At 34.6% G+C, this 18,099-nt stretch overlaps 1 protein-coding gene across 8 annotated transcripts in view; it reads left to right on the top strand.

Annotated features, from left to right (window-relative positions):
• The window catches only part of CNTRL (centriolin), a 90,330-nt gene that overhangs the window by 24,907 nt on the left and 47,324 nt on the right, over nucleotides 1–18,099 (top strand). For 6 of the 8 annotated variants that reach the window (XM_028493573.2, XM_028493574.2, XM_028493576.2 and 3 more), the window contains 7 exons: nucleotides 3,791–3,847; nucleotides 5,961–6,080; nucleotides 7,059–7,287; nucleotides 8,644–8,753; nucleotides 10,741–10,935; nucleotides 15,498–15,651; nucleotides 16,853–17,073. In XM_028493573.2, coding sequence (XP_028349374.1) covers nucleotides 3,791–3,847; nucleotides 5,961–6,080; nucleotides 7,059–7,287; nucleotides 8,644–8,753; nucleotides 10,741–10,935; nucleotides 15,498–15,651; nucleotides 16,853–17,073 — 1,086 coding nt within the window. Of the gene's footprint in view, nucleotides 1–3,790; nucleotides 3,848–5,960; nucleotides 6,081–7,058; nucleotides 7,288–8,643; nucleotides 8,754–10,740; nucleotides 10,936–13,417; nucleotides 13,554–15,497; nucleotides 15,652–16,852; nucleotides 17,074–18,099 lie in introns of those variants that run through there. The other 2 variants (XM_055086997.1, XM_007123627.4) reach the window with 2 other exon arrangements.

Raw genomic sequence — 18,099 nt, 5'->3', positions numbered from 1 at the left:
AAATTATCCAAAATTAAATGGACATACCCTGTGTCCTGTATATTGCAAATATTGTATATAATATTTATATTATTTATTGGTTATTATGTAATAGTTATAATATAATATATATTTCTAATAATATAGTCTGTAGAAATGGTAGCAAGAATGTATAAAGATATTATATATGTAGATACATGCATATATGTATATAAATATACTTATACACATATATATACAAGGACATTGACTACATTATTGTCTATATTAGCAAAATATTGAGAATAACTAAAATGTCCCTCAGTGGATATCCATGTGGTAGAATAATAGTGTTCTTATCAAAGGAAGGTAGAGCTGTATATCCTCATATGGAAAGATGTCTAACATATTTTGCTATATGAAAAAAAGCAAGCTGTATATCAAGTTTGGTCCTATATATACAGGAAGTATATAATAGTATAAGTATGTGTAAGTCAAATGGTAGAATGTATACCAAATTCTTGACAGCAGTTATTTTAGGGGAGTAGAATTATAGAGCACTTTCAAATTGCCGTATATGCATATCTTTAATGTTTAAATTTTAAATAATTTGGCTTTACGGTTGAAATAGGTAGAAAAGATATCTTAAAAGAGAAAGGGCTTCCCTGGTGGTGCAGTGGTTGAGAGTCCACCTGCTGATGCAGGGGACACGGGTTCGTGCCCCAGTCTGGGAAGATCCCACATGCTGCGGAGCAGCTGGGCCCGTGAGCCATGGCCGCTGAGCCTGCGCATCCGGAGCCTGTGCTCCGCTACGGGAGAGGCCACAACAGTGAGAGGCCCGCGTACCGCAAAAAAAAAAAAAAAAAAAAAAAAGAGAAAGATTTAGACAGACTAGATAGCATATCTTCAGAAGGTACCTGACCCAGAGGCTTCAAAGGTTTTGAGACCATGTCTGAGGAGTGGCCAAAGCAACAGGGGTGTCCAGGCTGGAGAAGAGGAGACCCAGCGAGCTGTGACGATTGCCTTCAGATAGTCAAAGGACTGTTTCATGGAAGAGGGACTGGAGTTATTGATGAAGGTACCAAGAGATAAAATTAAGAAATGGCAAATAGAATGATAGGAAAACAGTTTTTCATTTAGTAATGAAGAAGAAATCTATATAATAGTTGTCTTGAGATAAAATGTGATAACTCTGGAATGTGTTTGCTGTCACTGAAACGGGCCATGTGCTCAGTGTTTAGGGAAAAGATAAAAAAAAAACATTGGTCAGGGAGATGGACTAAATCACCTTAACAGCCCTTTTCAACCTAGATAATTTGATTCTGTAAAATTATTAGTCTACTTTCCTTGAAGAAAAAAATAGCTATTGGTACTCTCTTCTTTTTCTTTTGACAGTTCTTTTTCTGATCTGTGCATAACTTAGAGAATTGAATTTCTCATATAATTAATAGAATCCTTGATACAGTTATCTTTTTTTTTTTTTGCATCCCCCTTTCAAGATTGGCATTCTGGCTTAATTACTTGATTTGTTAACAAGAATTCTGCCTAAGCACTTACATTTTTAAGCAAGAAAAAAAAGCGTTCCCTCCTCTGTATAGAGAGGGAAATTGTTACTTGAAATCCAAATACTACTTAATTACCTCTTTCTTGAGCTCTTCTTTGTCAGGGGGACATGATAAAAGACAGGGCAGCTTTCCCAGCTCTGTTAGTCAAACATTTGGAGCATTTGTGGCTTCCTTCATATGCCTCTTATTTGAAGGTAGTTTTCAAATATGTCTGCTGTATTCTGAAGGCATATTATATTTGATGTTAATAATCCAGTGATTATCAATGGTCTTATAATATGCATAGATCTGTTGCACTCCATTCCATAATAGAGTAGATTGATGAGTAATTAAATCATTGAAGACATATTACAATCAGTTTTATTTTAGCAGTGAACTCTTTGTGCCATCACTTAACAGTTGTATTTAAAATACAAAAATAAAACAGCACTTAAAATAAACACAGTACTTACTTTGGTATCACTTGATATTTGTGAACATTTAATAAATTTTCCTGAGTTATTGATCTTTTTTGTAGTGTAGAAATCATCTTGTATTATTAAGACAAAAAACCATTATGATTTCCATATGCTGACTCCCTGGTGCACGTTAAGTCAACCCATTGAAAATCATGGCAAAATATTTTATTTTATATTTGTGTGTGCTATCCCCAAATTATGGATTATTATAGTTGCCTAGTTTTTTCTTTTGTTCGTTTATTATGTTGATATGTTTATGCTATAAATAAATGTTTTGTAAATTGTCAACAGTTTTTGTTCATTTTTTTTTCCTGTAACTGTTTTCAGTTAGAAGACAGACTGTGCTCTTTTTGAGTCATTATGTTACTTTTATCATTAACTATTTAAAAACACTTTATATACAAAGTTACTATATGTTTATTATAACAAATTCAGACAACACAAATGTATACAGTAGAAAATGAAGGTTTCACTCTTCCCCTGCTCCATTCCTTGGAGGTTAATATGTATCCTTTTTGTTTTCTATGCTTATACAATATATATGTAATTACATAGTGTATATGTAATTAAATATATATATTTTTGAATGTTTTGTGATTTAAAAAAATTTCACTATATATTTTTTAAAATTCTGCCATCTTATTTTTTACAAAACAGTATATCATTGGACAGCTGTCCAAGTTAAAAAAATAACATACACGTGTATATGTGTGCACACATATATGCACACACACATAAATTCTTTTCAAAGTCTATATTGTGTTCCACTATACGGATTTTCGATTTATTTAACCTCTTATTGATGAATATTTAAGTTGCTTCCACTTTTTTGTTATTAGAAGCAATACTATAGAGAAAATCTTTATATATATATACCTTATGCATTCATACTAGTAATTCCTCAGCATAAGCACTATAAGTTTTAAATTTTAAAATTTTGATAGCTATTAATGTTACCCCTCAAAAAGCTTATAACTGCTCACACTTCTATAGCAGTGGGTGAAAGAGCCCAACCCCCACTTGATAGTATTATTTTGAACTTGTAAATAGGAAAGAAAAAAATGGAATCTCATTGCTTTAATTTCACATTTCTTTAGGTATTGGAGAGCTGAGTACTGCATATGTATTTCTTAGCTATTTTGTATTTCTTCTTCAAATTCATATTGTTTTGCCAGTTCTTTTATTATTCCAAAGGACTATTCTGTGTTAAAAAAAAAAAGAATTCTTTGTCTTATTCTAAGAGCCTACATTTGAAAAACATTTTCCATTATCTTATCGAATATCTGGTGATAATATCACCTATAGTTGTATAATGTTTTCTAGTTTCATATAATAATTCCTCATGTAGTAAGTCAATTAATTTATAAATGAAGTATAGTAACATTGAAGGAAAACTTCTGGTGGCCATTTAACCTGTAGTAGTCCCCCTCTCCTGCCACCAACAAATGTTAATTTTAATATTAATGTTACTCATTGTCTTTTTGCAAGTTATTTAAGCTCCTGTTCTTGTTTCCTCATTTTTAAAATGAGGATGATTTACCTCTCCTGCCAGCCCCACAGAGTAGTGAGGACTAAGTGAGGTTATGAATGTGAAAATGATTTGAAATGAATCAAGCTAAGTAATGGAAGGTGGTAAATATGAAACTTCTTTAGAATGATGATAAAATGTGTCCATGTAAGAATAATGCAGGTATTAATAACCATATCTTCCTAAGGTAAGTTGTCAGTAAAGAGCAGCTTATGTTGTTATAGCCTCACTCTCTAGAATTCTCCAGGTGATGGTATCTGTTTGCTTCTTTCTCCTTTTAGCCCTTGTTTTGGTTTCTTGCAGACCATTTTCTGCTGACTCTTTATTCTTCCTTAAAGGTAGTTTGTTCAGGACTGAATTATATACTATGTTTTTCATGGTTTGCATGAAAACTTGTATTAATATCCTTATGTACATTTTAAGTTTTGAAACTGGCTTGCCTTTTGAGAAATGTGCTTGTGTGTGTGTATAATTTTTTTTATTGATTGTTTACATAGGAGAGTGAATTTGAATGTGGGGGAAAGAATTTGTATCATTTTTCCTATTGGTAAATATGTTAACTGCAGTCAGCTCTTGATTATCCACAGCTAATACTGTAACTAGCCTACTTTCCCGGGCTTTGACTCCCAATTTGCTCCCATTTATGCATTTCTTCAAAGAACATTTATTGAATGCTTACTATATGCTAAGCCTACTGCTGTAAAAGACACAAAGGTACTTTAAGATGCAGAGTATTCATTATTAAAGTTGAGCCTTGAACAACACAGGGGTTAGTCCATGTATAACTTATAGTTGGTCCTCAATATCCTTAGTTCCTCGGCATCCACAGATTCAAACAACCACCGACTGTCTAGTACTATAGTATTTGCTATTGAAAAGGTATGTGTAAGTGGACCTGCTCAGTTCGAACCCACATTGTTCAAGGGTCAGCTGTATTTGCCTGCGGAGACCAGTCCCTATAGCCTCCACGGTTCAGTCACATTTGCCTTTGTTTGTCCCCACTGCCACTGATCTTTAGGGAGAGAAGCGCACGATTAGTTGACATTGTTGGTTGTGAGTTGCCTTCTAGAGACTCAGGGACTTGTGAGCATTCAGTGAAAGCATTAATGTGGGTAATGTGCTTGACACCCTGCAGCAGGACATCGAAGGCAGTGTAGTATAATATAGTGTCGGATTTGAAATCGGGAAACTTGGAACTGAACTCCGCCTCTTCCACTACCAGCTGTGCAATTGGACAAGTTATTTAACCTCTCTGTACAGCTTTTATCATCTCATAGGGTAGTTGTGAAGATTCAGTGAGATAGCATATGTCAAATGCTTAGCATGGTGTCTGGCATACAGTGAGCACTCAGTCAGAATTACCTGTTATCCAGGTTAGCCTTACTTCCACTTGGATGGATAATCAGGAGGTGACTGAAAGCTAAATCATGCACGACTTTGATTTCACGGGCCTTGTAAAATGTTCATGTTTGTTTATGTTTTATTTTCTTCAGCTTGCATTTTTATATTAAAGAAGTTTTTCTGCATGCCTTTTTTTGTCTGGTATCTACTGTCAGACGCTGGGGGGAATGAAAAAGCAGAAATCACTTAGTGGACCTTTGAAATGAACTCAAGGATTGCTTTAGTAGAAAGGGGTCTGTACTGGTAGTTAATAAAATATTTAACTTCTGCCACTAATCTAATTATGTAACTTTTGACAAGTCAGTTCACCAGTCTGGGACTCAGTTTCTTTATTTATAAATTCAGAGGGTTAGATTAGATGATTTTTCTTCTAGCTCCTAAAATTTCTAAGAATAACTAAAAAGTTGTAATTACAGTAGGATTACTTTATTAAAAATTTAATATCCCATATTTGGATCTGATTGAGCTTATTCACATCCCTTATCCTCCATTACAAAGAATAATGTTCTGAACAGTTAAAACTGAGATGCCATTAGCCAAAATACTACAGCAACATCAGTACAACAATCAAAACCAATTTCCTATTTTCATCCTTCTCACTCCTTCTAATTTCTTAGTAATAAATGTCAAATATCATTTCTATCCATGATTTGAAACTATCATGAGTCAGTTAAATAAATTATTACCAGTTATTGGGAAATCAGGAAGCAGGTACTTAGTAGACTAGTTACTTAAAAATAATTGATACAGAGTTATTTTCATGTTTGGATAAAGCAAATTTAAATGATTTTTAAAACTTTTATTCATTGTATCCTGAAATAACATATAAACTTCAAAGGTCTTTTATGTGATCTCTTATGAAATGATAATTTTGTATTTCATTCTTTGTAATACTTTAGAATTAAGATTAAGTGCTCTTAATGTTATTCTATTTGCTGTGGGATTTTTAAAAATCTAATTATCAGTTATGATTAGAGCTTGCCACACCACTGTACCTTTATACTAACTTACTGAATCTATGTGTTGTTTCATATCAAATTGGGCCAATAGCTAAGACAGAAGACCATGGAACTAACTCGAGCATGTCAGAAACAGTATGAACTGGAACAGGAATTGGCTTTTTATAAAATTGATGCTAAATTTGAGCCACTGAATTATTATCCATCAGAGGTGAGTTATTTTGATTTTGTAGTAATCCACAGTTAAAGCCAGCATAGAATGGGGCAGGGGAGGGCAGGGTGGTGGAGATGTTCAAATGATTCTATCAATAACCACTCCATGTTTTGCTTATGAAGATATCAGCAGAGTATTTTGGTTGAATCTGTGAATTATTTGTCTCAGTGAGGTAGAGCAGTGTCCAAAAGAGGTTAAAAGCCCCAAGAGGATATTTGCCCACATCCATATTCGTAACCATAAGCAGCCCTTCTAATCCTCAGTTACTTCACTCAAGAGTGTGGTTGATCAGCTTCCTTAAATCCAAACCTCCAGGAAAAGTGCACTGCCTGCTTCAGTGACCATGGAATAGACATCTCCCTACACTGTTTTTTCAATAATCAGTGGGTTCACTATTAGTCAACCATTATTTGTACAAATACCATAAATGCCACTGCAACAGGGAACTGTTTAACTTCCAAGCTCCAGTCAATATCATATAAAATAATATATGATAATAAAATATATCAAATATGATTTATTAAAAATTTAGTGTTTAGTAAATACTAAACACTAAATTTTTACAAAAAATTATTTTAGTAAAAATTCAACATTTAAAATTTATTAGACTGAGATTTTACTTATATATCAGCCAAGAAACCAAAATAAAACATGTAGATTTCTGATCTGAGAGATACAGCAGTGCTAAAAACAACAACAACAAAAAACACATAACTGTAGGCACTTCCTTAGTCAATCCAGCTCACTGTTCGGGGATAGGAGGAGTAATCCTTTTGAGACCATTTTTTGTTCTAGTTCCTTTTTAGTATATTAAGAATAAGATAAAAGAATTATATGTATTTTTTAACTTCTATGTATGTAGGATTACTATTTAGGCAATTCTGTGATATATTCTTCATTAATAAAATGAATAATGTCACTCGACTGCATAGCAGTTACTTATTAAGTCATAAGATTTATTTATTTTGTTTTTAGCATGTTGACATTGATAAAGCCCCAGACGAAAGCCCTTACATTGGCAAATCCAGATACAAGAGAAATATGTTTGCCACAGAGAGTTATATTACCGATAATGCCCAGCTAATAGAGATCAAGAGGATGGATCCTGATGAAGGGGAGCAACTTAGAAATGAACACGTGAACTTGAGAGCCCATACGCCACTGGACACACAACTGGAAGACAAAGAAAACAAAATAAGTGCAGGTTAAAAAAAGTTACTTTAAATTCTTTAAAGATACAAAAGAATTGAATATATAAGCAAATTTTGTTTTTTAATTCTTCTAGTTAAACATGCTGAAGTTATTTATTATATTGTTGTTTACATGAGACGTCTAAAACAAAAGCAGTGATTCATTGAGCAGATTATTTTTTAATGATTCCTGTTATGAAGAATGGGGTTTTTGACCATTATTTGATAGCAGCATGTCCAGGGGCTCCAAGAATGCTTAAATTTCATCCTGCCAACAGGTGCTTCTCACCATTGGACTTACACATTCAAAGGCATAATTAGTAATAATCGAAGCAAGTAAAGTTATTGATTCCTATACATGTTGCCAAAACCTAAAGCAGTGCTTTGGATAAACTGGATCAGTGCACTCTCCTTAGGCTTAGGCCTGAGGCTGGCCTCTGACTCTTCTTGACCTGTCCCACACTCCACCTGGTCAGCCGCACCCCGCCCCCAGTCATCTAATTCAAGGAATCTTACCACTTCCTGGCAAGTCACAAAGAGGAAGAAATAAGTGTCCAAGGGGACACTTATAGAGACCTTCCAAATGGCAAACTTTGGACACACTTCCCCACTTAGCTGTATGCATATGGTGGAAGGAGAAAGCAGACCTGAGTTCATTCATCTCACTAGTAATCATGGCCCATTGTGGGGATCTCAAGCAATGAGATTCGTAGCCCATCTTCCCTTGGTTGGCAGCTAAATGGAATACATGGAAGGCCAATAGAGGTTGACTTGGAGAGGGGAGAAAAGAGGCCAAGTTGTCCTTGCCTGCGTATACTATGTGCAAGGCTCTGGAAGGGGAAGGCGAAACTAAGTCACACCAGCCTCAGGGGGCTCATGGTTTTATAGGAGGCAGGGAGGGAGAGAGAAATCAGGAATTTGAGGTGGAAAGTCACTGATTTGGGATTACCAAATCAGTAGTGAATTTCTTGATATTGAATCCCATCATAAAGCATTTGCCTTTAACACAGGTTTTTGTTTAATACTCTAAACCTAATTATAACTTAGTGACATGTAAGCACATATTTACAAATAGAATCCTTATTCTTTCAGAAGAGTTCTTTAATGTTGGGAGTATCAAGTAGAGCCCCTTTTATGTTAGGAATCTTACAAATAAATGGATCAAGTATAGCTCTATGGCATATCATGAAACTATTCTAGAGATTAACTAATAGAGAGGAAAACAATCATAAGAAATTACTTTTTTTTATTCCTGTGTTGTATAATTGCAGAATTTAATTGGAGGAAGTTATTGCTAAGAAAAAGGTAGAAATTTGAGAATTCAGGATTTTTCTTGTGTGTGTCTGTGTGCATGGTTTTTAAATTTGCAGCACAAGCTCGACTGTCAGAACTGCATGATGAAATAGAAAAGGCAGAACAACAAATTTTAAGAGCTACTGAAGAATTTAAACAATTGGAAGAAGCTATACAACTTAAAAAAGTAAGTAAAAGTAAAGCTGCATTGCTAAGAGAAAATGCCAAAAATGAAATGTGTTTCCCTCTTCATAACCGTGTAAAACAATCTTTAAATCAGTGCTGCCTAATTAATTACGGAATAACAAATTTCAGAGTCAGATATGGTTCTAGCATTTTCCAATTTCATTTCCTTCCATTCAGGATGACATCCTATTAGCATTTAATAGAGTGTATAGATACATGTTACTTAACCATTTATGTAAAAAGATATATTCGGTCTACTCTATTATGAAAGTGTCCAATTTACCCAGGGAAGCTGCTTCCTAATATATCTCTCCTAATTTAATTAAGCAGTCACCACCTTTAAGATCCTGGAACCTAGATTAAGAGCCAGAAAACACCTCTACAATGAACATTATTAAACATGAGCAGCAAAAATATAAATGATATAAAATATGGTATACAAAAAGATGATGTCATGAAGAAGCAAGCAACTCAAACCCATGATGTAGTTGCATAGGGAGAAAGTTCAAAAAAGGAAGTATTTTGACATTTTAGTTTTTAAGTAAGTAAAAGGTTTTAGTTATTTGCAACTTTTAAAAATCAGTATTTCAAAATTGTGATGGTAATGTATTCATACCATAGTAGGAAGAAAAGAAGGTGAAGTCCAAATTATATATTCTTTTAAAAAGATAACCCTGTGTCGTTAGTTTCAAATTATTTAGTAACTAGAAATTGATTCAAGTTTATGTGGCAGTTGCTGACTGAGCTGGGCCCTGAGTAATGAAAAAAACAGATGTGTTCCTCTCTCATGGGCAGGAAATAGGCAAAAAATAAGTAAAGATAAGTTTAAAAGAAATGTATAGTTAAACAACATAAGTTCTAGGGGGGAGAAACAAGAAAATTAGGAGAGACAGTAAAGAGGATGTAGATTGCCGCAACCCACAAAGGCCTCACTGAGGAAGTGACATTTAGCCTGAGACCCAAAAGATGAAAAGGAGCCAGTGAGGCAGAATTAAGGGCAAGCATATTCCAGGCAGAGGTGAGACAGTGTGTGCAAAGACTTCAGACTAAAGATTCCTCTGCAGCGTGAGGGAGAGTATAGTGGAAGATGAGGTTAAAGCTCATGCCAGGCATCATAGGCCATTTTAAGGGGTTTGAATTTTATTCTGAATGTAATGGGAAACCTTTGAAGGACTTTAGGTGGTAGCATGGCTGATCCTATTTGTATTTTTATAAGGTCACTGGCTACTTGATGAGAGTGAAATGGGTTGAGAGAGATGGAAAAAATGGAGATGTGTACATCGGTTAGGAGGCTGTTGTTTAGTACAGGCAAGACATGATAATGGCTTGGACTACAAAGGTGATGGTGGGCATGGAGAGAAAGAAGACTAGGTAAAATCTGGCAGTTGAATTGACAGGACTTAAAGATGGATTGAAAATGGGAGATGAGGTGGATGGAGCTATTAAAAATGATTTTAATAATTAAATAAGAATGTTTTATAACAGTACTGGCAAAAGCTTTATACAGATAAATTGGTAGAAGTAAATAATGTACATAATTTTAAAGTAAATGGATGCTTACAAAATGTGCTTGGAAAAAAAAGTCATTTTAAATGAGTAAGTATAATATAGCCTAAATTTTTCATTACATTGTCAGTTGGCTTGATATTCTAATACAAGGGTAAGTGCTATATAAAGTCAGCTACCATTAATATTATGGTTATTATTATTAATAATTTATAAATTATTTATACTAATATGACAACTTCATTTCTACCTGCTATTGTTTTCATAAGCTTTTATAAAATAAAATTTTCTTCATATAATAAGGATAAAAGTATGAGATATGAATGGAGTGCCTAGGTATCTCCTGCATTTTACTTTTATTATAAAAACAAACTGATAGAGCATGGAATACCTTTTTAAATTGTACTAGTTGTTTTCTGTAAATTTGTAAATCAGTGTTGCTGTCCTCTGTTAATTGTGTGTTGGGGTGTGGGGGGAATTAGATTTCAGAAGCGGAGAAAGACTTTCTTTTCAAGCAGTTGAGTGGTAGGATACAACTTCTAAATAAATTACGCCAAGAAGCTCTGGATCTAGAAATGCAGATGGAAAAGCAAAGAGGAGAAATTGCTGCAAAGCAGAAGGAGATCAAGGACCTGCAAATAGGTATTGATAGTCTGGATTCCAAAGACCCAAAACATGTAAGTAAATGAAGAGATCTTTGGCTTGTTCTATGGGGATGAGCATATCGTTCTTTCTAGGTATTATATCTCATCGTTTTTAGCCTCAAAGTCCTTTCTCAAAATCTCTTTTAGTTTGATGCACAAATTTGAGCGATACATATGTTTATATGTGTGTGTGTATATATATATATAATATGAGTGTATGTATGTGTATTATATATATACATATGTGTGTATATACATACACACACACACATATATATAAAGTGTGTGTGTGTTTAAAACAAAACCTAGGGCTTGATGGAGGTAGCTTTCAGTAGAACAATTGATGAATGATATACTTAATTTTTTTAAGTAATTGAATTTCATTATATTTCAAATCAAGAGAAACCTGCTCTAAGGTGCTCTCCAAACCTCTTACTCTTTCTCTCTCCTTGTTTTATTTTCTTCTTTCTTAACAGCAAGGTGGCAAGATGGGAGAGCTGAGGGGGTTCAGAGTCCTTTTTCTACCTCTTCTTTAATCCTTTATGCAAATATTCCACTAAAGCTATTTGTTGTTTCATATTGTTTTGTTTTGTCCTTAAAAAGAAAACATTTCTCTAGAGTATGTCTTCCTAAAATGTGGCCAGAGGTGGTCAGGTGGCTGGATGATGGAGTTAGGTTCTTGTCTCTTTCTGTCTCTACTCTGAAAAGTCTTACTAATGGTTTATATTTTAGCCAATATTTGTAAAATAGAATTAAGAATATTTTCTGCATATTTTACTGGTATACTTTGAATAATAAGGTTACTTAAAAAAAAAACTTTAAAATCTCTGGATTATGAGAAACCATAGAATTTAACATGGTAAAGAGAATGCACTATAATTGCTTTATGTACTTGACAAGTTATTTAGTTATCCCTTTAAACATTTTAGTAAAATATCATAGATATTTTTTGGAGGCCAGCTAATTTTGACAAAGGGTGACCATATCATCACAGACATAAGGTCTTTTCTAACAAAAGCCTAAGACTTAGTATTAAAATTGAAACCAAAAGTAGTCTCGATTATCTTGAAGAATTTTCATTACATGAAAAATTAGAGATTTTAAATAATATATAATATGGTCTATGATATCTTCCCATATCATATTTATTTGTTCAGAAGTCTACCACCCCATGTAAGGCCCCTGAGGACAGGAACTGAATCCCCAGGGGCCAGTGCTATGTTTATGAATGCTTGCGTTAAGGAAAGTAGGGCAGAACTGGCCTATAGGCACTACCAAAAGCTCCTTTACTCCCTCTTGTAGTTCTGTGATCTATGAGTGTAATCGGAACCTAGATTGTCTGTTTACTTTCAGCTTAGTACTGTGATAGTCTTGGCATACAGGGAGTCTAATACAGACTGGATTTCTGTAAAGAATTACATATAGAAAGGAGTTAAATGAGAAGTAGGAAAGGCATCCAAGTTGTGAAGGTAGTCAAAATCAATCTGTAATAGTGGAGATGAAACATACAAGCCAGATTTTGAAGTTCCTATTTGGTATTGTTAAAACTCGTGAAGGTTACTTCTTAGGGTTACAGTCTTAGTCTGAGCACCGAGGACGTCTCTTTTTAATTTGTTCACCTGGAAGGAGCATCTTTTTCTAATTTGCACAAAGTCACCTTAATGCCTAGTGTTAGGCACCCCATTTTAGGCTGCAAAATGTGAACATTTTAGCAAGAGGGAAAGAATCAAGAACGGTATTCTGCATATTTTTCTGCAGATACAGGCTTTTATTTAACTTTTATTATCTAATCAGATGAAGTATCTTTCTGAATAGCAAATAGAATTTAAAAGTAAAAGCTTGAGAGATTAGGAAACAGTAAATAACTGAGATACGATGGAAAACAAGTATGTTAAGTGCCAGTGATGTGTCTTGCATTGCACTTGGTTTTAGGCATATATGGTGAGGAACTTTATTTTATTACAGCATCCAAATGAGATTGGTGACTTTTAAAATTCGCATAAAATGAAAATATGATTTAGAAAGATTAAATGATTTCCCAAAGTACCCCTTTTAGGAAGAGGCAGAGCCTCACAAAGGAGTTACAGGTCTAAAGAGATTAATTATTTTTAAAATTAGCTCAGAGCCAAGCCTAGTCAAGTTTTCAACAGACGTAAGCATTTAACTAGTTTTCAAAAGGAAACGGTACTATATAAAAATCAAATCCCATTTTAGTTCTAGAAAACATTCACAGTTAGAAGCAGAAATACCACAGGAGCAAACATAATAAAGGAAGATTTGTATCCCTGTTCCCTATCTAGCAATGCTGTGTGGGAGCAAACTGTATGCTAAAGGCAATTAATCTGTAGTAATCTGTTGCAAAGATTGTGCGTGATTGGCCTGTGGGAGCTTCCTGTGTTGTGATTTAAAGCGCGGAGGGTGTGGCCTGCCTGCAGAGGCTGCTTGTGATTGGACGGGCTGGGCTGCCGCTCAATCTCTGCCAGGAATGTGGTTTGAAGCGCTGGGAGGTTAGAGGCTCAGAGGCGTTTACAAAAATGTGGCTGTCAGAGAGGGAAGTGCACATGAATTTCAAGACAGCATTAGAAAGCGTTCCACCCACAGTTCCTCTGTTCTCAACGGCTCAGTTTTAACAGGACAAATTCTAAATTAAGGTATGATCATTTTCTCTCTCTGTGTACAAAGGATTTAAAAAGGAGGAGGAGTGAGAGATGTAAGTTCCTGTTTTTACAATACCTCTGTTGTGAGCTCCATGGTAGTGAAAATCGCTGAATCTACTTTTGCTCCCATGTGTTTAATGCAGATCATTGGTGTATTGAACTAATTTTTTGTCCTTCATGTATAGATTTCAGTGGAAGTTTTAATGGTGAATTTTTAGATTTATTGATACAGATATGAGTGTAGAACTTTTTGAAAATTCTTTCTGGAGCCATAAAAATCCTAAATTTACTTAGAATTTAAGGTTTTATCTGCAGTTACCTTTTCAGAAAGACTTCAGATGGGTATTTTGGGAGAGTAGGAGAAGAGTTTTGAACATCCATCAAGTTTTACCAGTAGTAAAATAAAAACCTTCCAATCAAGCTGCCTCTCATTTATTCTTCAGAAATGAAGAGACTTTCTTTCTTGTCTTTGGAGGCAACAGACTTGTAAAATTGAGAAATGTTCTTTTATAATCAAATTATAGTCTTAGACTTGAGACACGTGGAGTTCGTCGTTCAGACTAATATAGTTCTTTCTCCTGGTAACTTTCTCTTGATTTATTATTGTTCTGTTCCTCTGATCCTGTGGGGGCAAACTAGAGCTGCGAGGGTGTGATGTGAGTGGGAGGGCACAGGTTCTCTGGGGAATTATTTTGTCTCCATATGAACAGTTGCTTAAGGAGACCTGGGCAAGTCATTTGATGGATCTGAGATTCAGTTTTCTCACGTGTAAAAGGAAGAGTTAGACTAGGTCATCAGTTTTCAGTTTTTTCACCCAGCACACCTGAGAAATACAATTCAATCCTTTCAGTTAACAGTAGCTCCCTAAGGCGATGACTGTCGGAGTGAGTGTGGGTGTGTGAGAGCTCTTTTCCACCAGGGGCATATGTAGTGGTTGCAGGTGTATGTAGTGGTTGCAGGGGTGTGCCTCCATAGGGCCCTCCATCTTGAGAATCACTGGGCTAAATGGTCTTTATGGAACTTAAAAGCAAAATGTTTCTTTGCATAAGGAATTGGAAATAAACTCGTTGAGGACACGGGGAGGGGGAAGGGTAAGCTGGGACAAAGTGAGAGAGTGGCATGGACACATATACACTACCAAATGTAAAATAGATAGCTAGTGGGAAGCAGCCGCATAGCACAGGGAGATCAGTTCGGTGTTTTGTGACCACCTACAGGGGTGAGATAGAGAGGGTGGGAGGGAGGGCGATGCAAGAGGGTGGAGATATGGGGATATATGTATGTGTAATGCTGATTCACTTTGTTATAAAGCAGAAACTAACACATCATTGTAAAGCAATTATACTCCAATAATAAAGATGTTAAAAAAAAAACAAAACTTGAATTCTAAGGAAGTATTTATTTCATGTCTCTATTTCCCCCAAAAAACCTTTTTAAAATTATACTTAATGTTTTTTAATAAAAAGTTATTACTTGTCTATTATAAAATTTTTTAGCTAAAAAACCTTATTAAAAATCTGCTATAATCTTTCCACCCAGATATAACCTTTGTTAACATTTTAGAATATAGCCTTTTCCTATGGATATATGTATACATAATCAATTAACTTTTTGGAAACCTTTTTGGAAAGATACATTTTAGTGCAATGCAAAGAAAACTGAAATTGGCTACATTACCTAGTAGCTGTTACCTGGGAAAAATCATTTAACCTTCCTGAGCCTCAGTTTGCTCATCTGTAAAATGGAGATGATTTCCACATCAAGTTATCATGAGGTTTAAATGAAAACTACTCATGTGAAAACAGCAGTGTCTGACACAAAACAGATGCAAATTGTTACATTTTCTTTTCCATTCTTCCCTAGAAATGTTATTAAGGATTATTATTTTTATAAGAGTTTAAAGAATTTGGGATTTTAATTTTTTTTTTTTCAATTCAGTGCCATATGAAGGCTCAGAAAAGGGGTAAAGAACAACAGCTTGACATTATGAACAAGCAGTACAAACAACTTGAAAGCCGTTTGGATGAGATACTTTCTAGAATTGCTAAAGAAACTGAAGAAATTAAGGACCTTGAACAACAGCTTACTGAAGGTGAGAATTTAAGTATGATTTAAGGTAAATCAGATTCAGTGTTAATAAAAGACAAATAACAGGCATTAATCCAGATATTAGCTGAATATGCTTCAGCTGTTAGTACTAGTATTTGACAGGGAAATATTTGCAGAGTACTCAAAAATGTTTAATAAAATTTAAAATTTTTATTTTAGTTTTCTTGGGTTGATGTCCTAGTGAGTCAGGTCACTATGGCAAGAAGTCCACACGTGATCATGATAAACTCTGGCATGTGATTGTCTTCTTCTAAGGCCTAAAATCTTTTCAGGAGCGAAGAGTCCATTGATATCAGGCATTCGGTGTCTGGTTATAAGGAGACTGTAGAAAGAATTTTAGGATCTATTTTTGCAGTGCAAATTTAACTTGTGACATTGCTGGGACTTCCCTGGCGGTCCAGTGGTTAGGACTCTTTTGCTTTTACTGCCGTGGGCCCAGGTTCAATCCCTGGTTGGAGAACTAAGATCCCACAAGCTGCACAGTGTGGCCAAAAAAGAAAATTTTTTAAATAAATAAATAAATAATAAAAATAGATCTTCCACCCATTTAAAAAAATGTGACATTGCCATAATAGTAGAAGAGGAAGATAATAGACTGTAGTGATGAGAGCCTTGGCTTGTGGTAAAAAAGACCCCAGTCCTTGTTTTGCTATTATCAGCTGTGTTACCTGGGACAAATTATTTCTGTCATGATCATTAGTTTGGGGGAAGATTAAATGAAATAGTGTTCATAAAGTGCCTGGACATAGTAAGTACCCAATATATGGTTTGTTTGTTTTTTTAAGTCTTCAGGTTACAGGTTAATGCTGCTAGTCTAGGATTTGACTTGGTTTTGTTTTGTGTGTCTAGCAGCAAGAACTGTTTTGTTGCACATTTTTCATTATTTTATTTGGAAATCACTGCTTTAAACTTTTTATAGCATGTATTAAGCATTTCATAAGCAATGCCAGTGAATATACTATTTTTATTGTGTACCTGTTTAATACTCCTGTACCATGGATAATAGGGGGGAAAGCTATTACTATATCTTGAAAATGAAAACTAAGATAGTAGGAAATAATTGGAAGCTTAGAATTTCATTCTTAGCTAGTAACAATAGCTAAGGAGACTAAATGCAGTAATTATGTATCTTGAAAGCATTTTCTTATATATATTATTGCCTTCCCTTTCTTCATCTTGCTTAGGCCAGATAGCAGCAAATGAAGCCCTGAAGAAGGACTTAGAAGGTGTCATCAGTGGGTTGCAAGAATACCTGGGGACTGTCAAAGGCCAGGCTACTCAGGCCCAGAATGAGTGCAGAAGGCTACAGGATGAGAAAGAGACATTGCTGCAGAGATTGACTGAGGTCAAGCAGGAAAGGGACCAACTGGAAATAGTTGCCTTAGATGCAGAAAATATGAGGAAGGTATGATTTGTTTCTTCTTATCTATTTTCCTTACCTTCAGAAGAAGATGATGTCCAAATTAAGTTAGTTAAGGAAGTTAGCAACAGTGCAGTTGTAAGTGGCAAAAGTGTTAGGGGCTATTTAGTGTTTTGGGATTTTTTTCCCTTTAGTTGTGATACACTTGGAAGTGTTATTTTTCCCTTACTAAGAAAAGGAAGATTATTTTAGCTGAATTTCTATCCCTGAATAGTATTGTGATCAAATAACTCTAAAGAATAAGAAATTATAGCTATTACAAATACTGTATTAGATGTTCATATTTTGTTGTTTGTGTAGCAAAATTAAGCATAACATAATTTTTCTCATTCTTGTTGCTGTTACTTCATAATTGTAGTATTATTTTACAGATAACAAAACAGACACAGCATTGTAAATTATACCCTTCCATGCTTGATTTGTTGACATTCATTTGGAGATTTCACTTGCTCTGTTTTAGTTGTTTGGTAAACTTTACATTGCAGGAGAACCTAGATTTCCAAACCTCATCCTCAGTAGGGCTGGCTTTGGAAATTTGAATTAATTTGTTTTAATGTTATGAAATTTATCAGACATATAAGAATATCAAAAATATTTAACAGCATGTACTCACAGCTTAAAAACTAAAACATACAGATATATTTGAACCCTCTGTGTACCCCCTCCCAGAGGTAGCAAAATCCTGAATATGGTTATTATTTCCCTCTATCTCTCTTCTTTTATTATATGTGTATATCCATCTATAAACAATATGTATTATAGTTTTGCATCATTTTACGATTTATATAAAAAGTACATAGTGTATTCTTTGGCTCCTTCCTTTCTTCCTTCATGTTTATGTTTTTGAGAATTATGCAAGTTGATACATGTAGCTCTATTTTTACTGATGTATGTAGCATCCCATTGTATGTGCCTACCACAAATTTATTGCTTATTCATCCTCCTCTTGGGGGATTTTTTTTTTTTTTTTTTTTTTTTTTTTTTTTTTTTTTTTTTTTTTTACGGGGGCCT

The sequence above is a fragment of the Physeter macrocephalus genome, chromosome 9 (genome assembly GCF_002837175.3).
Source record: "Physeter macrocephalus isolate SW-GA chromosome 9, ASM283717v5, whole genome shotgun sequence".
Classification (NCBI taxonomy): domain Eukaryota; kingdom Metazoa; phylum Chordata; class Mammalia; order Artiodactyla; family Physeteridae; genus Physeter; species Physeter macrocephalus.
The sequence above is the reverse complement of the archived record's forward strand: the minus strand, read 5'-3'. Positions and strand labels throughout refer to the sequence as shown.